Here is a 19,692-nt window from a genome sequence, read left to right as displayed (position 1 = left end):
GTTTTCAGGGCCTCTTTCTTTGATTTATTCGGTAGTGCCGTTGCAACAGCGCTGCCTTTGATAGCTATCGGCAGAGCATCTGGACCGAGGAGGGTAGTTGGGGAGTAGCTGGTGGGTTTAGAGGACTCATCCTCATCCAAATGACCAGTCTGATTGTGTCCTCACCCCCTTTCACTTGGGAAACTGGTATCAAACCCTAGGATGTCCTCCAGCCCCAAGGCACCAAGCTTTAGATTGAAACCCAGGGCACTCAGATCATCAATTGCGTTTACCATCAAAGTTGTTACTGCATGGGTTGTCATATGTAGCCAAACCCTATCGTTTTCGTGTTCACTGGGGAAGGCCACAATTTTAATGTCCTTAGATTCAATCACATCAAGTTGTGGCACATTATACAGGAGGGCCATTATGTTTGAACCATTCAATATAAGGCCATCGTCAGCTTTCAAGACTCACTCTAGTAGAACCTTATGGGTTGAGCTCCGGACTTCACTGTTCTTTCGGACGCCCCCCCCGCTGACGTTCCCCAGAGGGCATCCACTGCTGGGTCTAATTTGGGGCATCCTTAGCCCTTGATTGAATATGTCTGTCCTGTCTTGAACGCTCTACCAATGATTTCATTGTATTGAGTTGGCACAGTTTAGAGGCTGTCTTAAGGACCACGTTATCCCTTTTGTTCTCCATTGTTTCAAAGTAGAGATTTTATTTGTGGCTAACCTTCCCTTGCTCTACCTGAACACCCTCCTCGATGGTGGTATTAAGGAGGGAAAAGCCCACAGAGGCATCCAATTACTTGTCCTCCTATGTTGACATCTGTAGTAGTGGGTCATTTCCAGCCTCCAAAATCAGTTTTTCTTCTATTTGTGGCATCCCATGGCTGTTGTCTCAGGAGTTAATTTCTTGCATTTCTGTTGACTTATACATGTTCCCCCGACCCGGTTCACTTAGAGGGCCCTTGCTTTGAGGGACCTCTGACAGTGTTCTGAGGTTTCTGAAGCCTCCCCCTGCCGCTGATTTACATTTGGGAGATTTTTTGGCTTTTTTAATGAAACCGCAGTTTTACATCTTGCTCCAGTGCCTGCTGTTTTGGACTCTCTTTGTACATCTGTTTCAAAGATTGAAAAGAAGTCTGGATGCGAGTTGGATGTCCCCTTGGCTGGCTCTTGTATAGCCAGTTCATTCCGAGCCTCTGGCAATGTTGCACGCTCTTGGCTTTCCAGAGGGATAGCCGAAGACACATGCGTCTCAAACTGTGACGGGCCCGACATCTGGGCGTCAATTCTGGAGTCTAGAAGGAAACACGAGGCTCCAGCCTTCCCCTTTAAAGCAATCAAGAACTCCTGGCGTGGGTTATACTGGTCCGGTAGCAGGTCTGTGTTAGTGTAAACAGAGGTACTTTTATTCTTGTCACAACTGTTTTGAGTTTTCATCAATTTGATGGTCTCTCTAAAGCAGGCAAAGAAGGACTTCTTATCTTCCCTTGCTTCTTCAATTAAATCAATTAAGGTTTTAAAGATTACACCTTCCGACTCCTTCTCTCTGGATCTCTTTTCCCTCGAGGCCTCTATGTGAGATTTCCCAAATATAAGTTTAGACTGCATCAGCACCATGAGGGTCGTCTGGTCCTTATAATTTTCATTTAAGGATTCATATAATTTAAGGAATGGCGCCAGGGGGCGCCTGTAAATTAGCACAGTGTTCCTCCATTATAAGGCTTTTAGTTTCCCTTGCCCAGTCAGGTGCGTTAAGTCCTCTTCTATAGCACCAGGGACCTTTCCCCACCTTTTTTCCTTGCATAGATTGCTCGGGGCTAGGTCCTCTGTGTCCGTATAGTCTGAATCCTCAGAAGAACTGGCGCGATAAGCCCCCCTCATGCTTTGACCCGGCATCTGCTTCTTGTCCTTGCCCTCCCCTTGGACTGAACCCCCCCCCCCTAAGGGGATTGTTCTTTTCGATTGGCTCGCAAACCCAATTCACCTCCAAGTTTCAACTTTTTTCAGGGGCCGAGACCGGAAAGGACCTATCAGCTTTCCCCTCTGAGATTTACCTTTTCTCTCTTTTTGATTGCAGGTTGGCACTTAACTGCACTGTCAATGTTGCAATGTCCTTTACCAGCCTAGCAGCCAGTGCAGGGTCATGGGGGACTAAATCCCCTACCCCACCAGAATCAGCACTGGACTGAATGATTCCCCCAGTCAGTACCTCGTTCGCCTCCTGATTAGCCCCGTTAATCGGGACACTAGTTGGCGTCCTCGCATGTCCTTTTCCAGGGGTTGGTGAGTCTGCCAAATCCACTACGTCTAACCTGGGGTCAGTACATGCTTCGCCAGGTGTCACAATATCTCTCAAATCCCCTGTGTCGGTTCCGCGATGATGTGATTGAGGCTTTACTTCCCTTGTCTGGACCCTGTGATCTGATCCAACCAGCAGGACTGCATCGGAGATGTCTTGCCAGATTTCGTTGTGATTACGAAGGAAGGGGGTTTGACTTTGGCCAACGTCCGCTCTATTTGACCCGGTGTTCTCGCTCTGAAGTGCCACTTAATGGACTTCTAATCCGACAATGATTTACTTCTGCATTTTGTTTGTGGGCCGCCCTTTTTTTTCACCAGATGGAATCCAGGCACGTATGTAGTCATCTTATTATGGGGCTTCGTGGACTGGCTCAGGTAGCGGGGCCTGAAGGCCTTCCAGCGGTGCAGGCTGGAACACTTTCGGACTTAACAAATGCTCCTTTGCCCGCCCAACGTAGCCCTTCAAATAACGCTCTGCGTTTTGGTGACCATGGTTCTTGCTGGATCCTCAAGGAATAGAGTTCCATGTGCAGCCCTGACTGGATCCTCCCCACTTGTTCTGTTAAATAGGTCTTGTAAACCTGTCAGGAAGTCTTTGCGACCCTCGACCACGGCCACAGGGGACACGGCATAATCGTTACCCGCCGCCCCTTCCCTTTCCTCCCATATAGCCAGGTCCGAGAAGGAGAGCGATTCAATGTCATGTTGTGGTTCCTCCTGACCGACAGGCGGGAGGAAAGGGGGAGGATCAACAGGGGACAAAGGAAGAACAGTGCCTTCAGGTACAGTTTGAGAAGTCGACATCAGAAGTCTTGCGGGAGAAGGGAGGCCCCTCCTTCCTCCCGGGTGCCCTCTTGCAGCGCTGAACGAGCTTGACTTTGCGTATTTAGCAGCAATCTGGAGTCTGGTAGGGTACGGTGCTCCAGATCCCCCACGGCACCCTCCGCAAACACTCTGCGTCAAGATGTTTAAGCCCCTACTCCTGGCAAGGGCAATGAAAAGATACTGCAACTTAGAAAAGCAGCAGGCAATTCAAAGGAGACCAGCAGGCAGCGTCCTTATCGGCCAACACTCTGACAACAATCCGCAGACCTAATATATACCAATCTCATATGGACTCTGGTGGCAATCAGCAGGTTAATAAACCATAAAGTGTTTCTGATTTGTCCATTACATCTCTGTGTTTTTCTCTCAATCGAACAAGTTTGTAGCAGAGTATATGTGTTCCTCATGCACAAAGAATGTCTGTAGTTAGGGAAAGCAAAGGCAGCATTGGTCACTGGCATGTCTCATCTGGGGTCGTTTCTGCAGGCCTGGCGTGAAGAGAAACAGCTGGTCTCTTCCAGATGCCACGTTGCCCCCATATGGAGAACAGCTAGAAGGTTGGTGGCTACTAGAAGGGGTGCCAACCCTGAAGGAAACCCACTAATGGGGAAAAAAACTTCTGACTGGAGCAGTCAGTGCAGAGATGACTGGCACGAAGGAATCAAAGAAAGGAACGAACGAACGAACGAACGATGGGCATCAAACAGTGGCGAGAATAAGCATGAAATGCAAGGAAATAGGATCCAACAAGGAAGCACATAGAAGGGAAAGGTCTGGAATATCTGAGCAGAAACAATGGGAGGGAAGGTGTTAACATACAGTCAAAGGTGCTAGGACAGCAAATGCACCTGAAGCTTTGCAACACAAGGAATAGCATTTCCTTCCTCGTAATATGAGGCTACTTCCTGTGTGTCCTTGATTACCCTGGAAGCAGAAGACAGCCATCTTGCCTTGGAACACTGTAGTACAGGGAGGAAGCAGTAGTTTGCAAAGGCCATACCCAATCACAATCCACGCTCACACCACACACACCTGAGCGTGTTCAGGCAATTACATGCACCAGCCGCAACCCCACTGACCTATACAAGGAGAATGCTGTAAAGGGGAGGGGCAGATGCAAGTTAGAGCAAGGCAGTGTGAGCGAGGAGGTGAAGAACAGAAGAGTGTGTGGTGAGGAGAGGAAAAATGAGAATGGAGGACAGTAAGACATTGGAGAGTATAAACAGAGGAGAAAGAGTGGCAAGGAGATTAGGGAAAGCAAGGAGGAGGAGGTGGTGGTGGTGCAGAGGAGAGTGGACAAAAGAAGGAGATGAGAAAGACTTGAGAGGAGAGGGAAGGGAGAAGAAATAGTGACAGAGAAGGCAAGAAAGCGAGAGAGAAGAGCTGGAAATGAGAAAGATGTAGAAAGGGAGAAGAGTGGGAGAATGTAGCAGTGAGGAGGAAACAAGAGAACGAAGCAGCGAAGGACAAGAGAAGCAGGGAGACAGGAGTCCCTAGAAACCTGGTCCTAAGGTAGCTTATACAGTGGTGGCGAGCCAAATAGTTATTAGCATTCCTGGTAGGCCCACCAGTGGAATTTCCTTATTACCATGAGGCGAGGAATGCTAAACCCCCTTGGGTCTTGTAATATGTGCAACTGCCAGCCCCCATCAGAAGACCTAAGGGTAGTAGCTACAACCAAACTAATAAAAGGTCAAGCAGCAACAAAAAAGTGGAAATGAAAGCGCCAACAGTTAAAGGGTGTATGGACCCAACAAAAAAACAGGCAGATAATGTAAGATTGAGATACATGCAAGAAAAGGGTAGAGGGCGGAATTAAGCCTGCATGAGAAAAGTAAAGCAACACGCAGGGCGGGTATATGCTAACGGCGCATCTTTGTATGAAAAGACATGACAAAAAGAAGCTAATTCGACTTTTTAAAAAGCGAAATGGAGAGCCACAGAAGCCCACGGATGGAAAACAGCGAGAGAGCAACAGCGGGGGACGCGAAATAAAGTAACCAATTTAGATAGAAATGCGAAGGGACGCGTTCGCCTTGAACTACACTGACACGGAGGAGAGGACAGCTCGAGGGGACGATACAATAGCTGACAGTGCCAGGATCTCCATGTCCCTAAAGTTGTGTCAAAGCTCTGTGGGAGGGGGGCAGTTTGGGGCGCAGGAGAGCGCGCGGCCAGCCTCGCAGGCAGGGCAGCAGGATACACGAGGAAGGCGGCCTCGGCGAGCAGCAGGACTCCGATGGAGTGGCGCGACCGGGCGGAACCCCGCGGCGGCAAGTTGGACACAGACATCACCTACGCCGAGCTCAACTTCCTGCGGGCGTCCAGGCTCAACGTGGGGAGCATGACCCCGGACACGCCCGCCGTCGCTGCCAAGCCGACCCTGTGAGTGCGCGCCCAGGAAGCGGGGGGCCCTGTGGCGGCGGCGGCGGCGGGGGGCGCGCGGCCCAGGAGGCGGGGGGCCCTGGGGCGGGGGGCGCGCGGCCCAGCCTGCTGTGCGTGTGCGTGCATTAGCTCAGGGACGGGGAACGCCGCATTGTCGGGCATGTGTTACAGGGAGGGCCCATGCAGCAGCGCGAGGGGTTAAGGTGTTAACTTCCGTAGGGCAGTCATGCTGGCGCGCCGAGATGAGGGGAATTATGGTGTGTTTGGTGAGAGGGGCTCTTTAAGAGATGTCGCTGAGGTGTGAAGGGGTCACCGGGTAGTGGGGAGCATAGCTCTCAACCCGGCGAGTCTCCAAAGTGGCTAAAGTCAAATGCTTGGGAGGGGGACCCCATTCAAGAAAAATGGGATGAGCCCATTATCCAAGGAGGGTCTGTTTTGCTGTGAGGGTGGCCCTGTTGAGGTCCGTGGAAGGTGTTCAGCTTGTCTGGAGAGTGAAATCTGTCCAAGGCAGAGTGACGGCTCCACATCAGGATGAGTTGACATGCACGAGTAATAGCCCCCAACCCCAGTCACTTTGTGGTGATGTGTTATTTGTATTGCACACATCGCCACCAACGCGTTTTTAAAGTGCAGAGCCTTGTCCAGGTAATAATAATTTGCATTTATATAGCGCTACGAATTTTCAGGCATCTAAGCGCGGTTTATTATTGCCCACAGTGTCTGGTGCTCATTTATCGACCTGGGAAGAATGAATGGTTCAGTTTGGCCTTGCCGGAATTCAAATCTGCGCTGACAGACTCTACTCGCTTTGCTATCTGTCCGGCTATGTATGATATGATATGATATTTCATTTGTATCGCGCTCGTAAGTGTTTCAGAGCGCGACTAGGCAAGGGAGAACAAAAACAACAATCTCACTAGGCCCAGTGACATTGAGAACGCGCAAGTGCATGGGAAAGTGAAAAGGAGAAAAGTGCATGGAAGGGGGAGAGTGGAAAGTGCAGAAGCCGAGGAGCGCAGATAAATAAAATAAATAGAAAATTGAGGCAAACTGTGGTAGTGCAGCCAGCAAGTGGCAAGTGCTGTGTTTAAGGCAGCAGACTGGGTAAGTCTGAATAAGTGCAGAAAAAGAAGAAACGTGGGGGGGCTGTATGGGTACAGATACAGTCCCCAGTGAAAGGGGTGGCCAGGAGGCAGTGCAGGAAGGTGGCAGGGTGAGCAGGTACCTGGGCACAGGGGACAGAGGGTGGCCAGGTGCACGGTGCCAAAAGAACAGATCAGCAGGGGAGAGGGGGAGCGAAGGCAGAAGCAAAGAGGAAAGTTTTGAGGTGCTTCTGGAACAGGAGATGGTTCTCCTCAAGTTTTAGAGTGGCAGGGAGGCTGTTCCAGAGGGAGGCACCAGCCGAAGATAGAGATCTACCCCCAGCTCGTTTCTTTGAAAAATGACTGACCCTGGGGGAGTTAGAGGTAGAGGAGCGAAGAGCTCGAGAGGGGAGGTATTTGCGGAGGGATAGCTGAAGGTATTTTGGACCCAGGCCCCAGAAAGCCTTGTGGACAATGCATAGGGTTTTGAATTTAATCCTTACATCCACTGGGAGCCAATGGAGAGATTTCAAAGCTGGAGAGATACGATCCCAGGGCTTGAGGCCAAGGACAAGTCTCGCAGTCCTGTTCTGGATAAGTTGTAGAGGGCGGAGAGTAGAGGCAGGTAGATTTAGAAAGAGGCTGTTACAATAGTCCAAGCTAGAGAGAACCAGAGCTTGGGAGACCATGAGCTTCTGGGGGAAGGAGAGGAAAGGCAGAGTACCTCTGAGGAGGTGCAGTCGGAAGTTTGACTTTTTAGAGACATCAGAGATATGGGCCGAGAAGGAAAGTGTGGAGTCAAAGATGACACCAAGGTTCTTAGCCTCGCAGGTTGAGGTAGGAGGAGGGCCAAGGGAGGCCGGCCAGAGAGTGAGGGAAAAGGATGGAGATGGTGTGCCGATGAGGAGGATCTCGGTCTTGCTGGCATTCAGACAAAGATCATTGGCGGCACACCAATCTTGAATGGCAGGTAGGCAATCAGAGATGAGAGAGGGAGAGGAGGTGGCCGAGGGCAGCCGGAAAATGAGTTGAGTGTCATCAGCGTAGAGGTTAATTGTGCCTCCCCCACCCAGTGGCATCCATACCATGGCCTGTGGGTTGAAGAGGAAAGACGGCCAACGAGAGAACTAAAGGGGAAGAGTGGGAAAAGTCAGTGAGACAAAGACATGCAGACTTAACTCACAGCACGTAGAGAAATTAGGGAAATTAGGGATAGGGATCATTGGTAAAAATGCATAGTTTTCAATGTTTTCACCAGAAGAAGATGGAATCAAGAGAAGGAACACAAGCTCCGCCTATTGTCTGGCAGCACATTCATGGAGGCAGTTACCAGAGGCATTGCTGGAGGGTTGGGGGGGCGGGGCTATAGCCCTGTGTCTTTTGGTTGTATCCCCGGATGGAATCTCAGGGGCTACAACCAAAAGGCTAGCTAGCCCCGAGTCCCGACAGCTCCAACATTAGCCTAGCCCCAGATCTTTTCCAGACCTAGTATCTCCCCTGACAGTTACTAGTGTGTGGTGGGATTACGTGAAGTTATGTTGTGGATGGATGGTTGCCTTGAAGTGCGCTCATGAATTCCTAGCAGTTATGGGAGCTACTAACGAGATAATCACATTGGTTCCACCCCTGCTAATGACAAAGGAGGGTTCTGGTAAAGCCGAGCCTTCTGACAGAGGTGTCAGAGACTTGAGCTGTCAGTGTTTGTTTATTTTATTTAGTATAGCGCTCCAGACCCAGGGGTAAATGGGCGCTGAAGGACAGGTTACATAATTACAGTACATATAGCAGTTATACAGTTGTGGCGGTAATATGCCATATATGGTATGTACAGGCAGGTAGTAAGATTTCGCGGTTAAACATTTCAGAGTATGTACAATATATACAGTTAGTAATGAGCTTAGTCTATCTGAGGATTGCCTTCTCCAGAAGCCAACTAATGACTAGTTTTCTGAACAGTTGGAAGGATTTGGTCAATTTAATATTCAGCGGTAGGGTGTTCCAGAGTTGAGGGGCAAGGACAGTGAAGCTCGAGCCCCCCCGCTCTTTTGGCGGTGAATCTAGGCACGGTGAGGCAGAGAGTATTGGAGGATCTAGTGATTCTTGTGTTTGGTTTTAAAGTGAGTTTGTGGGTGAGGTACTGGGGGGCTAGATGGTTTAGGGCTGTTATAGGTAAGGCAGAGGGTTTTTAAGTCGATTTTTTGTTGTTGAATGGATAACCATTTGCAAGATATTCTTATGCAGGAGATGTGCTCTCTTCTGGGAATATTTAAAGCTGCTCTCAGCGCATTATTTTGGAGGATCTGAAGTTTATTGATTATAGCTTGGTTGGCACCAAGGTAGAGGCTGTTGCAGTAGTCAAGCTTCGATTGTATGAGGGCCCTAGCCAGAATGAGGCAGCTGTTCGTAGATAGAAAAGGTCTGCAGGCCCTGATTAGTTTTCCAGTGTAGGCGGTGGCTGAAGCGGTCATATTAACTTGTTTGGAGAGGTTGGTATTGGCGTTGAGGTAGTTGGTGTAGGTGACACCCAGATGGTGCAGCTTGTCAAAGAGAGGCTTTGTAAAGATGTTATAGAGGGTGGGGGAGACGCGGGACCCTTGTGGGACACCGAAGGTGATGGGGATGCGGTCTGCTGCAGCCACAGATGAGAAAACCCTCATGGTTCTGTTGGCTAGGAAGGATTGTATCCATGTGACAGCAGAGGGGGAGAAGTGGGCAGCAGAAGAGAGGTGGTTGCAGAGTAGTTTGTGGTCAACCAGGTCAAAGGCTGCTGAGAGGTCTAGGAGGAGTAGGATAGCTGCTTTGTTTTTGTCCTTGATGTCATCAATCTGACTTTTGAGGTCAACAAGGGCAGTTTCCGTTCCGTGTTGAGGACGAAAGCAAGATTGTGTGCAGGATGAGTGCTGGGGGGCCACAAAAGGAGAGTTGGACAATAGGATCAATCTCCCCCATCACAAGCCATGCCAGATTGACTTCCGATGGACAAGAGGGAGCAAGTGTTGCTCTTGTACATAGTTAATTGATAATTACACCACTGCAATGCAGTATGAGAGGTACAGTTGCAAAATAATGCACGACAAGATAGCTGGATCAAAGGGCAAAAACACACTAAGGACCACACTCTAGGTGGGCAAATGGCCATTTACATATGCAGAGGCTGTCTGGCACGTTATATGGAGGGGCTCCATGTGAATATCTTGCCAGCAAAATGTCAGGGAGGTGATTTTTCTTTCTGCGACCCTGATAATACTTTCCCCAAATATTCTAGAAGGGTTGTCATTCGCGGTTATAAATAACAATAATAGAATACTTGGGGAAAGTGTTTGATTTTAGTCAGGGTGCAAATTTGGGGAAATGTCGCCTTCTGGTGACATTTTCCCTAATCAGATTTTCACTGGATACCCACAGGCTGTAAGGCCTTACTGTATGGATTGCATGTATTCAAGGGATGACTAAAGAACCACAGAGCACAGACTCTTAAACTTGCTGGTTCTAAAGACAGGAAAGCTGGGAGGAACCATGGGCACAATTAAAAGAGTGCACGTGGTTCCCCCCGGCACTCATTTAAGGGGGCTTGTTCAAGGTCCTGCACCGGGCTGCGTGAAAGTTCTTAGGGACCTGCCCTGCAATGAGGTGTGTGGGGACAGTAATTGTTGTGTTAGAGGATGGATTCCACTTGGCCTGTCTCTAGCAAATAAAGGGATACATATGTTGCTTTCAATAGGGGGGTTTATGGTGGGTGAAGTGAAAAAGGTTGCTGCTTTCACGCAGGTGTATGGGCTATAGCAAGGGTGCCAACATTTAAATTTACCCAGGGCTGAGAGTGAACACACTGGCTACATCTTGTTTTTTTAATGACAATCTTGCATGAGAGAAGCTTTTTGTGTAGTTCAAACCTCGCCAAATCCCGTCTAGGTGATCCCAATTTAGGCAGCCAAAGAAAATAAGAACAATTTAAGTAGAATGGTCTTTCCAGCATCACAAACATTGGTCAGGGGGGGAGTCTAACTGAAAGCCCAGATTTTCTGGTTGCATTGTTTTCGAATTTGTCAGCTGCACACTATACAGTTTCCTGTTGCATCTTTAGTTGCCTGAGGTAAAGGGTGGATGTTTGACCAGTTCCAGTTTTTCAGCTCACATTATTTTGTATTATTGTACAGTATTTATATAGTTTGATTGTGTCAGCATAAAACACAGGACTACACATACCAGAATGCAATACGATGTGAGTCTAAAGCCAGGACTCAGAGCATTAACAACGGGATGAGAAGAATACAAGATGTATTCATTCCCACATAAAACTAAACATACAGTAAGTTACATCAACTGGTTCAACTGGTGATGGTTTTCAGTTTTAGTAAATGGTTTCAATTTGTAAGGTAGTCTATTTCGTCAGTGAAATTGGAATGCCTTGTTTTAAGCAACAATAAAAAAATAAGCTTTTTGGAGATTATCCACTTGCTCCACTTGAGTCATCAGTGTGGGGCGTCAGGTGTGAGATGCCCTACTGGCATGTTAATAGCCTCATCAAACAACCGGTGATTCTGCTTTGTTTGCTCTCCCTTGGCCTGTTCAGAGCAAACAAAGAAGGTCAAGGATTATTCCTTGGCGCTCCTCAGCCCCGGTAATACATTGTCTGTAGGGTGCCATCTCCGGAGAGAGTTTTATTTTTTTTGTCTCGCAGTGGGTAACGATGAATCACTCCACTCTGAGACGTGGAAGTGGGGACCCTTCACACCTCTTAGGGAAATTACCACCCGCTGAACACACTGTTATCGCACATGTGTAACCCACAATAGAGATAAATAACTTCTTGAATTGGGCCTTGTCTAGTGTGAGTTGCTCAGCCAGTCCTGGTTTTTAGGCTCACATCACATTGCCTTCTGGTACCTGTATTAATGGGCTGAGAGATGTGAAACCTAAACGTTCTCAAACTGCAAAATGAAAACATGTGCTTGTTGCCTGGCTCCCTCCCTTGACCAATCTGTGATCCTGGACAAATAACTCCACCTTCATACTTTGGTCTTCGTTTCTTTGATTGCCAACATTGAGATAACCTAGAAGGGATTCCCTTGTGTGCACAAAATATCATTCATATATGGTTTAATACGCTTTTGGTGGATATATAATAATATCAAGGTGCAAAATGTGCACTCACCACCAGCCATTGGCTAGTGATAATTTTATCTTGACGAGTAAGAAATGGTGTGCTGTGTGTATGTACAGCATTGGGATGGCAAGTGACTTTTTATGGCTGGCTAGTAGCTTGCAACTTGAAATTATTACCCCTCATAATATGAATAATGATAATGCATATAGTACACACCACAAGCTGAATTAGCCCTTATCTTACTCTTAGCGCCCCCACCATTTTATCAGCCTCAGAAGGAGTACATGTTTTGCTGGCTCATCGAGGTGCAACTTGTGACCGGCAGCTTGTAATCACTGCTTCTGGAGAAGCATTATTGAACTGTGGAACTTAAAATCATATTATAATCATCTATTGTACGGGTTTGTCTACTTAAGAGTTTGTTATGATATAATAGATTATTTATAACGCGCTTAATACCAGAGGCTTCTAAGCACAGACCGGGGATCAAACACGTGTTGTTCTTTTAGCCTTCTTGCTTCTAAGGCAAGCACTTTGCCCCTGAGCTATCCTCACGACACTGTTAAAAATATGGGTTGGTTCATTAGAAATACATTTCTTAAGAGGAAAGCAGAGATGCTAAAAAAAAGTGATAAGGATTGTAATTAGTCATAACCCCTTTCACTGCTCTGTGCAGCCTCAGTAAAGTCATATTCAAAGTGAACCCAGTGTTAATGTCCAACAAGGCTGAAATAGTAAGTGTCGGGTTGCTTGTGTTGTCATTCATGGGTTGAGTCATAAGTCTCAGCCCCCTCTGACCTCCAGCGGAATGTAAAAGTGTGCACCCCCAAGTGAAGGTGCAATGAGCAGGCCTCTGATAATACGTAAGAAAATGGGGGTATAGAGTCACTGCTCTAGGGAAGGATTGTGATGTTGGCGTAGGATATGGCTTAGGATAAACCTTCAGGTTAGGGTAGAGTAAGCACTAGGTTAAGGCGAAGGTTAGGATAAGGGCACAGGTTTGGGCTAGGGATCACTGTTCATTTTATGTTTATTTGGAGTTTTATATCAAGGCATATGGAAATAACATTATTTAGCTTGCTGAAGGGTTAGTATTAGGGAATAATCCCAATGGTTTGGGTAGAGTAAGGGCTGAAGTTAGCTGGGCAAGGGTTAGAAAGGGAATTAAGATGATTCTGGAGGGCTGGTGTTTGGGGGTTTAGGCCATTGGTAGGATTACAGCTTTGTACTTCTGTGCATTTAAAAATAGCTTTTTTGACGACCTTATCACTGGCAACATTTTCGCACTTTGCAATGTTTGTATGAAATAAATGCATTTTGCTGACTTCTCTTCCACATGAGTCATGACTACATTTTCCTGGCAACATTTCACATGGAAACATTGTGCCACTGCAATGACAATGGGTTATGTTTACTGAAGGGAGAGCCTGTATGCCGGTGTCCAGATAAAGGGCGATTCTTAGGCTGCCTGCAGCAAGGGGGCTTATGGGGAATGCAATGGAAGTAGTTATGGCACATGGGCCGGTTGATGGGGTCTGGAGTATGCGCAGTGGGAGAGGCTCTGTTGTGGGACTCTGCTGTGAGTTATATAGTATCACTGCAGCAGAAGGGGGTTGTGTCTGCTCGGAAGGGTTACTGCAGTGAGGGGTTAGGGTGCCACTTCCATATTTCGAGGTGATTGTGATCACTGCACTACATGCCTGCAGTGATTGGAGTTATGCAGTGAGACTAGTGCCTCAGTAAGAAGTATTATGACGTCTGCTGCTGCAAATATCTCTTTGGAGTCTCAAGGAGAGTGATTAGTGCGTGCTGTGCGAGATGTTATGATCTTGCTGCAGTCAGAAGATTTCCACTGTCACAGAAGGGGTCAGGATTATGGTGTCACTGTGCATGGAGTAGAGGAATAGCTGCTGTGTCATGGTAAGGGAGTGTGTTATGGTGCCATTGCATGGGCAGAACTTTAAAAACCATGTAGCCCTCGCGCTGGTTACATTTCTGGTACTCAGAAATACCCTCCCGATATGGTGTTTTTTTCTGAACCAAACCAGACTAATCGTGCCCTCTCCAAAATGCCCTCAGTTCGTAAGGTGCTGCACAAGAACATTCATAAACCTGTGATTTGTGCATTTCTGACCCATGAGGTGCTCTAGATAAGCAACACACTTAGCTATATAAGGCCGTAAAAGTCGAGCCAGTACCCCCAACCCAGGGCAACTATTTGAAGTTGCATGCTTCTAGCCAGGCATATCATTTCACTAGGCCTCTGGCATGCCATTTCGTACTCGCCAAGAGTAAATTATCATTTGCCAATGGCTAGTAGCGAGTGGGAATTTGGAAGCCTGCCAACAAAGAAAAATAGGGCGCAACAGGTGCGCATGCGTCTGACCCTTCATGCTGCCAGCACTGTTTAAGTGATGTGTTCAGATCAGAGGCACTTTCCACAAAGAGGACCACTCGTATGGTTCTAGGTGAATTGAAAACGCCCTATTTTCATTTACAGGAATTTCTATCTGCAAAGAATCTTTGTATTGCAAGAAAAATGCGATTTAAAATTGAAATATATTGTTCCTTGCCTACAAATATACCAGTCAGGAGTGAGACCTATGTGTTTACTGCCTAGAACATCGTTTTGCTCCCACATCCTGAAATAGGGGGTAACATACTCTTACCTCAGTTTCTTATCTGTAGCTGTGGTCTCAGGTTCTGAAAGGTGCACGGCCTCCAGCTTGAAATAATCCGCTATTTCTGACATAAGTGCCCCTTGTTCCTCCCACTTCACAACTAGCCTCGTGCACTAAATCTCTAGATCCTTATTGACCACCTTTCTTGCCTTGTGGACGGCCACTGGTGTCCAGGCCTCCTACCCGCTAAGTTCCACGTGTAGTGACCACACTGCCTTTGTGTCCAGCCATGTCCTCCACTTCTCCTGCAAATCCTTCGTCCTTGCCATCCCATGCACAAAAAAATTCTCCCGCATATGTATTAAAGCTACATTGGGTAGCCCATTCTTACGTTCTAGTTTAAACGAGTTAGCAATGACTGGGTCCACCACAGGCCCCTTCCTTAACTTGCTACCTCCGCCCTTTTTCTTGCAGCACAGCTGAGGGCCGGATGACTGCTTCTCTGCGAGAAATGGAGCCCACTTTGCACCCACAGTCTCCGAAGTCCGTTGCTGCTGCTTCCATTTCCCATAAAATAGACTCAGATCAGTATTCAAAGAACACCAAAACATATTGACCTGTGTGGAACCAATAATGTAGTGAGTTCTAATTCCTCCTAATGCTCCCTCTGTTCTTATGTGTTATTCCAGTTTCCAATTTCCAGCTGCTGATCCCATCGTGAAAGTCTCAAAGATATTGGGGTTTACATCCACTTATAACAGACATATCTTCATTTTTCCCATCACCTGTGCACTTCTCACCACATTTCCATTCTGATTTGTGACTGCGCCCTCAACTTCTAACAAACTTCTGATGCCCACATACCTGCGCATTGCCCCCACCAGGCACACAGTATTCATTCCAAATCACTACCCATTATCACTTCTTGTTGCCTGTCCATCCTACACATTATCACAGCCCTGAAACATATTTCCATAACACAGACACAAAAATTACTGCTTGAACTGGTCAAAACAAACTCCAGAAAATATTTCACCCGTCCCAGCCACTAAGCATGATCACTATTTTTTCTTTCCTGTCAAACATGCGGTCCGTCGTCTTGGCTCACCCTTCGAGCACGCTGCACCCCCGTTTATCCCTTCTGGTCCATAACTCCAGAACCAGGTAGCTTAAAAAGTAACTACAGGCAATGTGAAACTAATGTTGGCATTGTCAAACCAATTGGGGAGGATAGCTCAGGGGCAACATGCTTGCCTTAGAAGCAAGACAACATGGAGCATCACAGGTTCGATCCCTGGGTCCGCGCTTAGAAACCTCTGGTTATTAAGTGCGTTATAAATATCATATCTTATCAATTCCAACACAAATCTTTGTTATATCATCCATCCTCTTGTTTCTTGGGAAGTACAAACTCCTAAAATACTATGACCAAAAGTGTGGCCCCTGCTTAGCTTACTCATCGATGCGCAACCTCAAACCCTCTGGTTCCTTAGTGCCTGAGGTTTGCAGCAGGTAGCCTTCTGACCCCAACCCCAAATGTCTCTTTGAAGGCCCTCTGAGGCTTCACATACACAGTCTAGCAGGCAAGACAATGAATGCTTGTCCTGAAACACACACTGCGTGTCTGGTAGTTACTGTTTACTTTCTCTCATGGATTATTTCAAAATTAGGTCATGATTTCTCCAACCCATCATCCTCATTCTCTGCTCTCAGCTACTGTATCTTTAGGCGGAGTGGGACACAGATAGGGTCCCTCTGATGTCACGTTGAAGGAAGAGAGTGCAGCTTGTTAATGGGTGTGGAAGCCTATGCTACATGTCTGCATCTGCTATCAGCCCCTCAGTCAAAATTCAAAATGGGAGGAGATGGGAGGGGTTCAGTTCAGGTTCCATGCCATTGGAATTCTCTACCATTGGAAGTCGTATTTCCTGTCTTTTAGGAAACCTGTTAATACCTTGCTCTTGACTGTGTAACTATTTTTTTTGCATCTGTAATAGTTCCTGGTGTACCTTGCCCACTCTCCATCTTCTTCACTCTATAATACGGTTCAGTTTGTGGTGCTGCGTGTAATAATTAGTAACAGAAATACACTTTCTCCATAAGATAGTAATCATGAATGCACTTAGGCGCCCACCCCAACCACTCGCTTCTCTATCCACCTCTCCTTCTCCTCCTTGCACCCCTCTTTGACAAACACTGCTGGTCAATTCTCTCTGTGGGCAGGACGTTTCCTATAAACCCCTTATAACCACAACGTTCTGCCATGACAATTCTATTGAAGCATCCCAATTCCGACCCAGTAATCCTGGTTAGCTTGCGGATTACAGACTGAACCCAGGGTTAACTTGCATTGAAGGTTAATTGTTTTGTCTCAACTCTCATCTTCTGGGTAGTAATGGGATCCATATGTTAGACAGTAGACCCAGCTCTATAAGGGTTCACTGGAACAGAAACACCCACTCCTCGTGCAGGGGGCACTCCTAGGTCATGACTGCTAGCCCTACCTTCAAACATATATGTAAAGATGGGTTCCTGGCCAAATATGACTCCAACATCTTGGGATGTACTAGTAACTTCTTTAATCAGGTTCATGTACATTACATCAAGATCCTCAGGTCAAGTACATAAGATAAGAACATCATGGGGACAACATACCCCGGCATCCTCTCTCACGGGGTCTCATTCTCCAACTGCCTCTCACAGAACACACTCATACAACAACATTCTCTCAGCCTGCATTCTCTGTCACTCACTCCAGCATTCCCTGCATCCTACTCAGAGTTCAGGAGAGGCTTAGTCACTACAATACACATGCCACTTAATGAAGCGGCATTGCCACGGAGTGGACAGTGGGCAGCCATGAAATAAAATGAGTAGAAAACATGGAATGGTAGTCAAGTTCTCACAGCACCTGGCAAAGATGAAGGTGTGGCCTGCGCTCTCATAGCAGCTTTCAGTACTGTCGACTGCAAGATGTTCTTCTGCAAACCCCAGTCCATGGGCATTAACGCCACCACAGTCACATGCTTTACCTCCTTGCTGGCTAACGACACTCAACACGTCTTTAAACTGCTGGGTTTCTTCTTTGCATTCACTTTGCGTCCACTTCATGCACTCCAAAAGACCTTGGATTTATCACAAGTACACTACAACCTACAAAAGAGGCCTGAGGGTCATCAACACACCATTGTGACATCTCAGCTTAGACTTCTAAGCTGTATTTTAATGCTAGGGCACCTACTCGGATACTGTTGTATTGGAGGTCGCCAGAATCGTGGAGCAGCAGGTGCTGGGGTGCGATAATACAGAGCATTACCCCTGCCTTGAAATCCTTACAGTAACGTCCTGATCAAGCACACACTCTTCTTTAACAGGGCGGCCTGGTGCTCGAGGCCGTACCTGGCTCATTCCAGGACTATCCCTGCCAAGTGTTACCTTCTACAAGCCCACCAGCTACTATCTAGGGGCAACCTTCACAATGAGTGCTTCGTACCTGCCGGTGGGAGGGAGATCACTACAGACAGTGGACTTCAAGGTCGGGAACAGCCTCTCATTTCACGTACAGCAGGGAATGGGCTTCCTGTGGAACACTCATAGATGTGCATACCGATGCAGTGACGGTCAGACCCTCACACGCACTAGCGCCAAGGTAGAGCAGGATACTCTAGCTTCTAGCTTTCCAACTCATGACTCCAGTTCCTGTCACTCGTAAGGCAAAAGAAGATCTTTGGTAATGAGGTCAAATGACAAGGTCAGTGCTCTGCAAGATGTTATGAGGTGGATTGATATACAATGTAGTGTGATATGAAATGTGGCAAGCATGTCCCGCCACAGGCAGGCATTGAAATAAAGACTTGATGAGCAAGAGATAAAAGTAAGCCGAGAATATAACATCAGCCAGCAAATTTGAACCCTCTTTGGCGAATGCGGAGCTCCACATGCCTAACTTCCACATGCACAGCCAGTATAATCTACACTCACCCAACACAGCCTGTTTTTTCTAATTCGGTCTCTATCTGTCAGTGTCGCATGCTACAATAAATGTTGTCCAATTAGCGCTCCACTTCTCATTGGAGCTAGGTGCATGCTATGTGAAATATCCCATACCCAAAAATATAAATACCCAAAGTAAATGTGCTCTTTGAGCAGCATTCAATATAAACACAGTCAGCATTCTACAAAAGTATGAGAACTAGTGCTGCATAGCTCAGTTCTATTGATGTGACTGACCCCAGAAAGGATAAAGTGCACAGGAGAAAATGAAGACTACGTGCGATCCTCACAAACATGAACCAATATTATCCCGTGCAGTTGCATAGAAAGTTTGTTGGGAGTTAGTTCTGTTTCTACCAAAACCTTGTGGTTCTTTAGAAGGCTCTGAATGTTGGTGGTTGCGACACTCAAGTCAGTAAAGGAAGAACAGCTGGTATTTGCCTGTATTACTTCTCCTATTGTTGTTAGAGGGTGGGAAGAGCCTGGGTTTTATTGGGGTATACAGATGCTCAGCACCGTAGGCTTTTTACGGCCTTTCCACTTGGTCTTGTTATTGACTCTCTACAGCACAGCCTTCTCAATCCCTTCACATCATTTCTCTGGACAGCAGACCGGAACACGGGGTTCAATGCAATGCAATCCACTGGAGGAGGTGGGGAGAGGTTGGAATGCACGGATCTGGAAAGGAAACACATGAGAAGAGCAGATCGTACTCACATGCACTTGGTTATCATGGAAAGAGTCTTCTCCTTCTTGGGATCTTCATGATAATTCATTGCTGTTAGGATATTCCACGGCCCGGCTGGATTCCTGCATGCACACTTTCGCAAAAATAGAGCAGACTCTTTTGAAAATGCTTTTGGAAACAGGCCATTGCTACTTTACAGCTGCCAGCCATCCCCGGCATGCACTGCACCAGCCCTGTCCCTGAGTTCTATTTTCCAGCAAGATAGGGATGGCCTTGCACAGCAAGCCCACGCTCATGGGACCCGAAGTCATCATGTTTTTTTGGGATCTAATTCCAAGTAAGGTTCCTACTGTGGAAGCACAATCAAGATGTCCTGTGTAAAAGCTGTCAACAGAAACACAGTTAAGGAAACTTTCTACCCACCATTAAATGAATTACAGTCTGCCGTGCCCCTACCTTGACAGAACCCCCTTTTGGTTTCCTCAGAGGGAACTCCGGTTTGGCCTGCTTTGGTGGTTTCATCTCACTCCTGTTCACCTTTTTGGCACCTAGAGGTGCATACAACTCAGTAAGGTCCAATTCCTGTAATGCCTTGTTTTCTAGATCCTACCTTGCATATGTTTGACACCAGACTCCAGTGATGCAGTGCCTGCTCATTAGACAGGAGCTGCAGGCAGGGCCTTGCTGAGGCTCTCTT

General features: G+C 47.2%; 1 protein-coding gene across 1 annotated transcript in view; it reads left to right on the top strand.

The window, feature by feature from the left end:
* Positions 1 to 5,269: 5,269 nt before the first annotated feature.
* Positions 5,270 to 19,692, top strand: part of LOC138580230 (asialoglycoprotein receptor 1-like) — a 233,674-nt gene continuing 219,251 nt past the window's right edge. Inside the window, exon 1 of the mRNA XM_069650599.1 lies at positions 5,270 to 5,504. Coding sequence (XP_069506700.1) covers positions 5,359 to 5,504 — 146 coding nt within the window. The 5' untranslated portion in view covers positions 5,270 to 5,358. The remainder of the gene's footprint in view (positions 5,505 to 19,692) is intronic.

The sequence above is a fragment of the Ambystoma mexicanum genome, chromosome 3p (assembly GCF_040938575.1).
Source record: "Ambystoma mexicanum isolate Mex_15411 chromosome 3p, UKY_AmexF1_1, whole genome shotgun sequence".
NCBI lineage: Eukaryota > Metazoa > Chordata > Amphibia > Caudata > Ambystomatidae > Ambystoma > Ambystoma mexicanum.
This window is presented reverse-complemented; position numbering and strand designations above follow the sequence as displayed.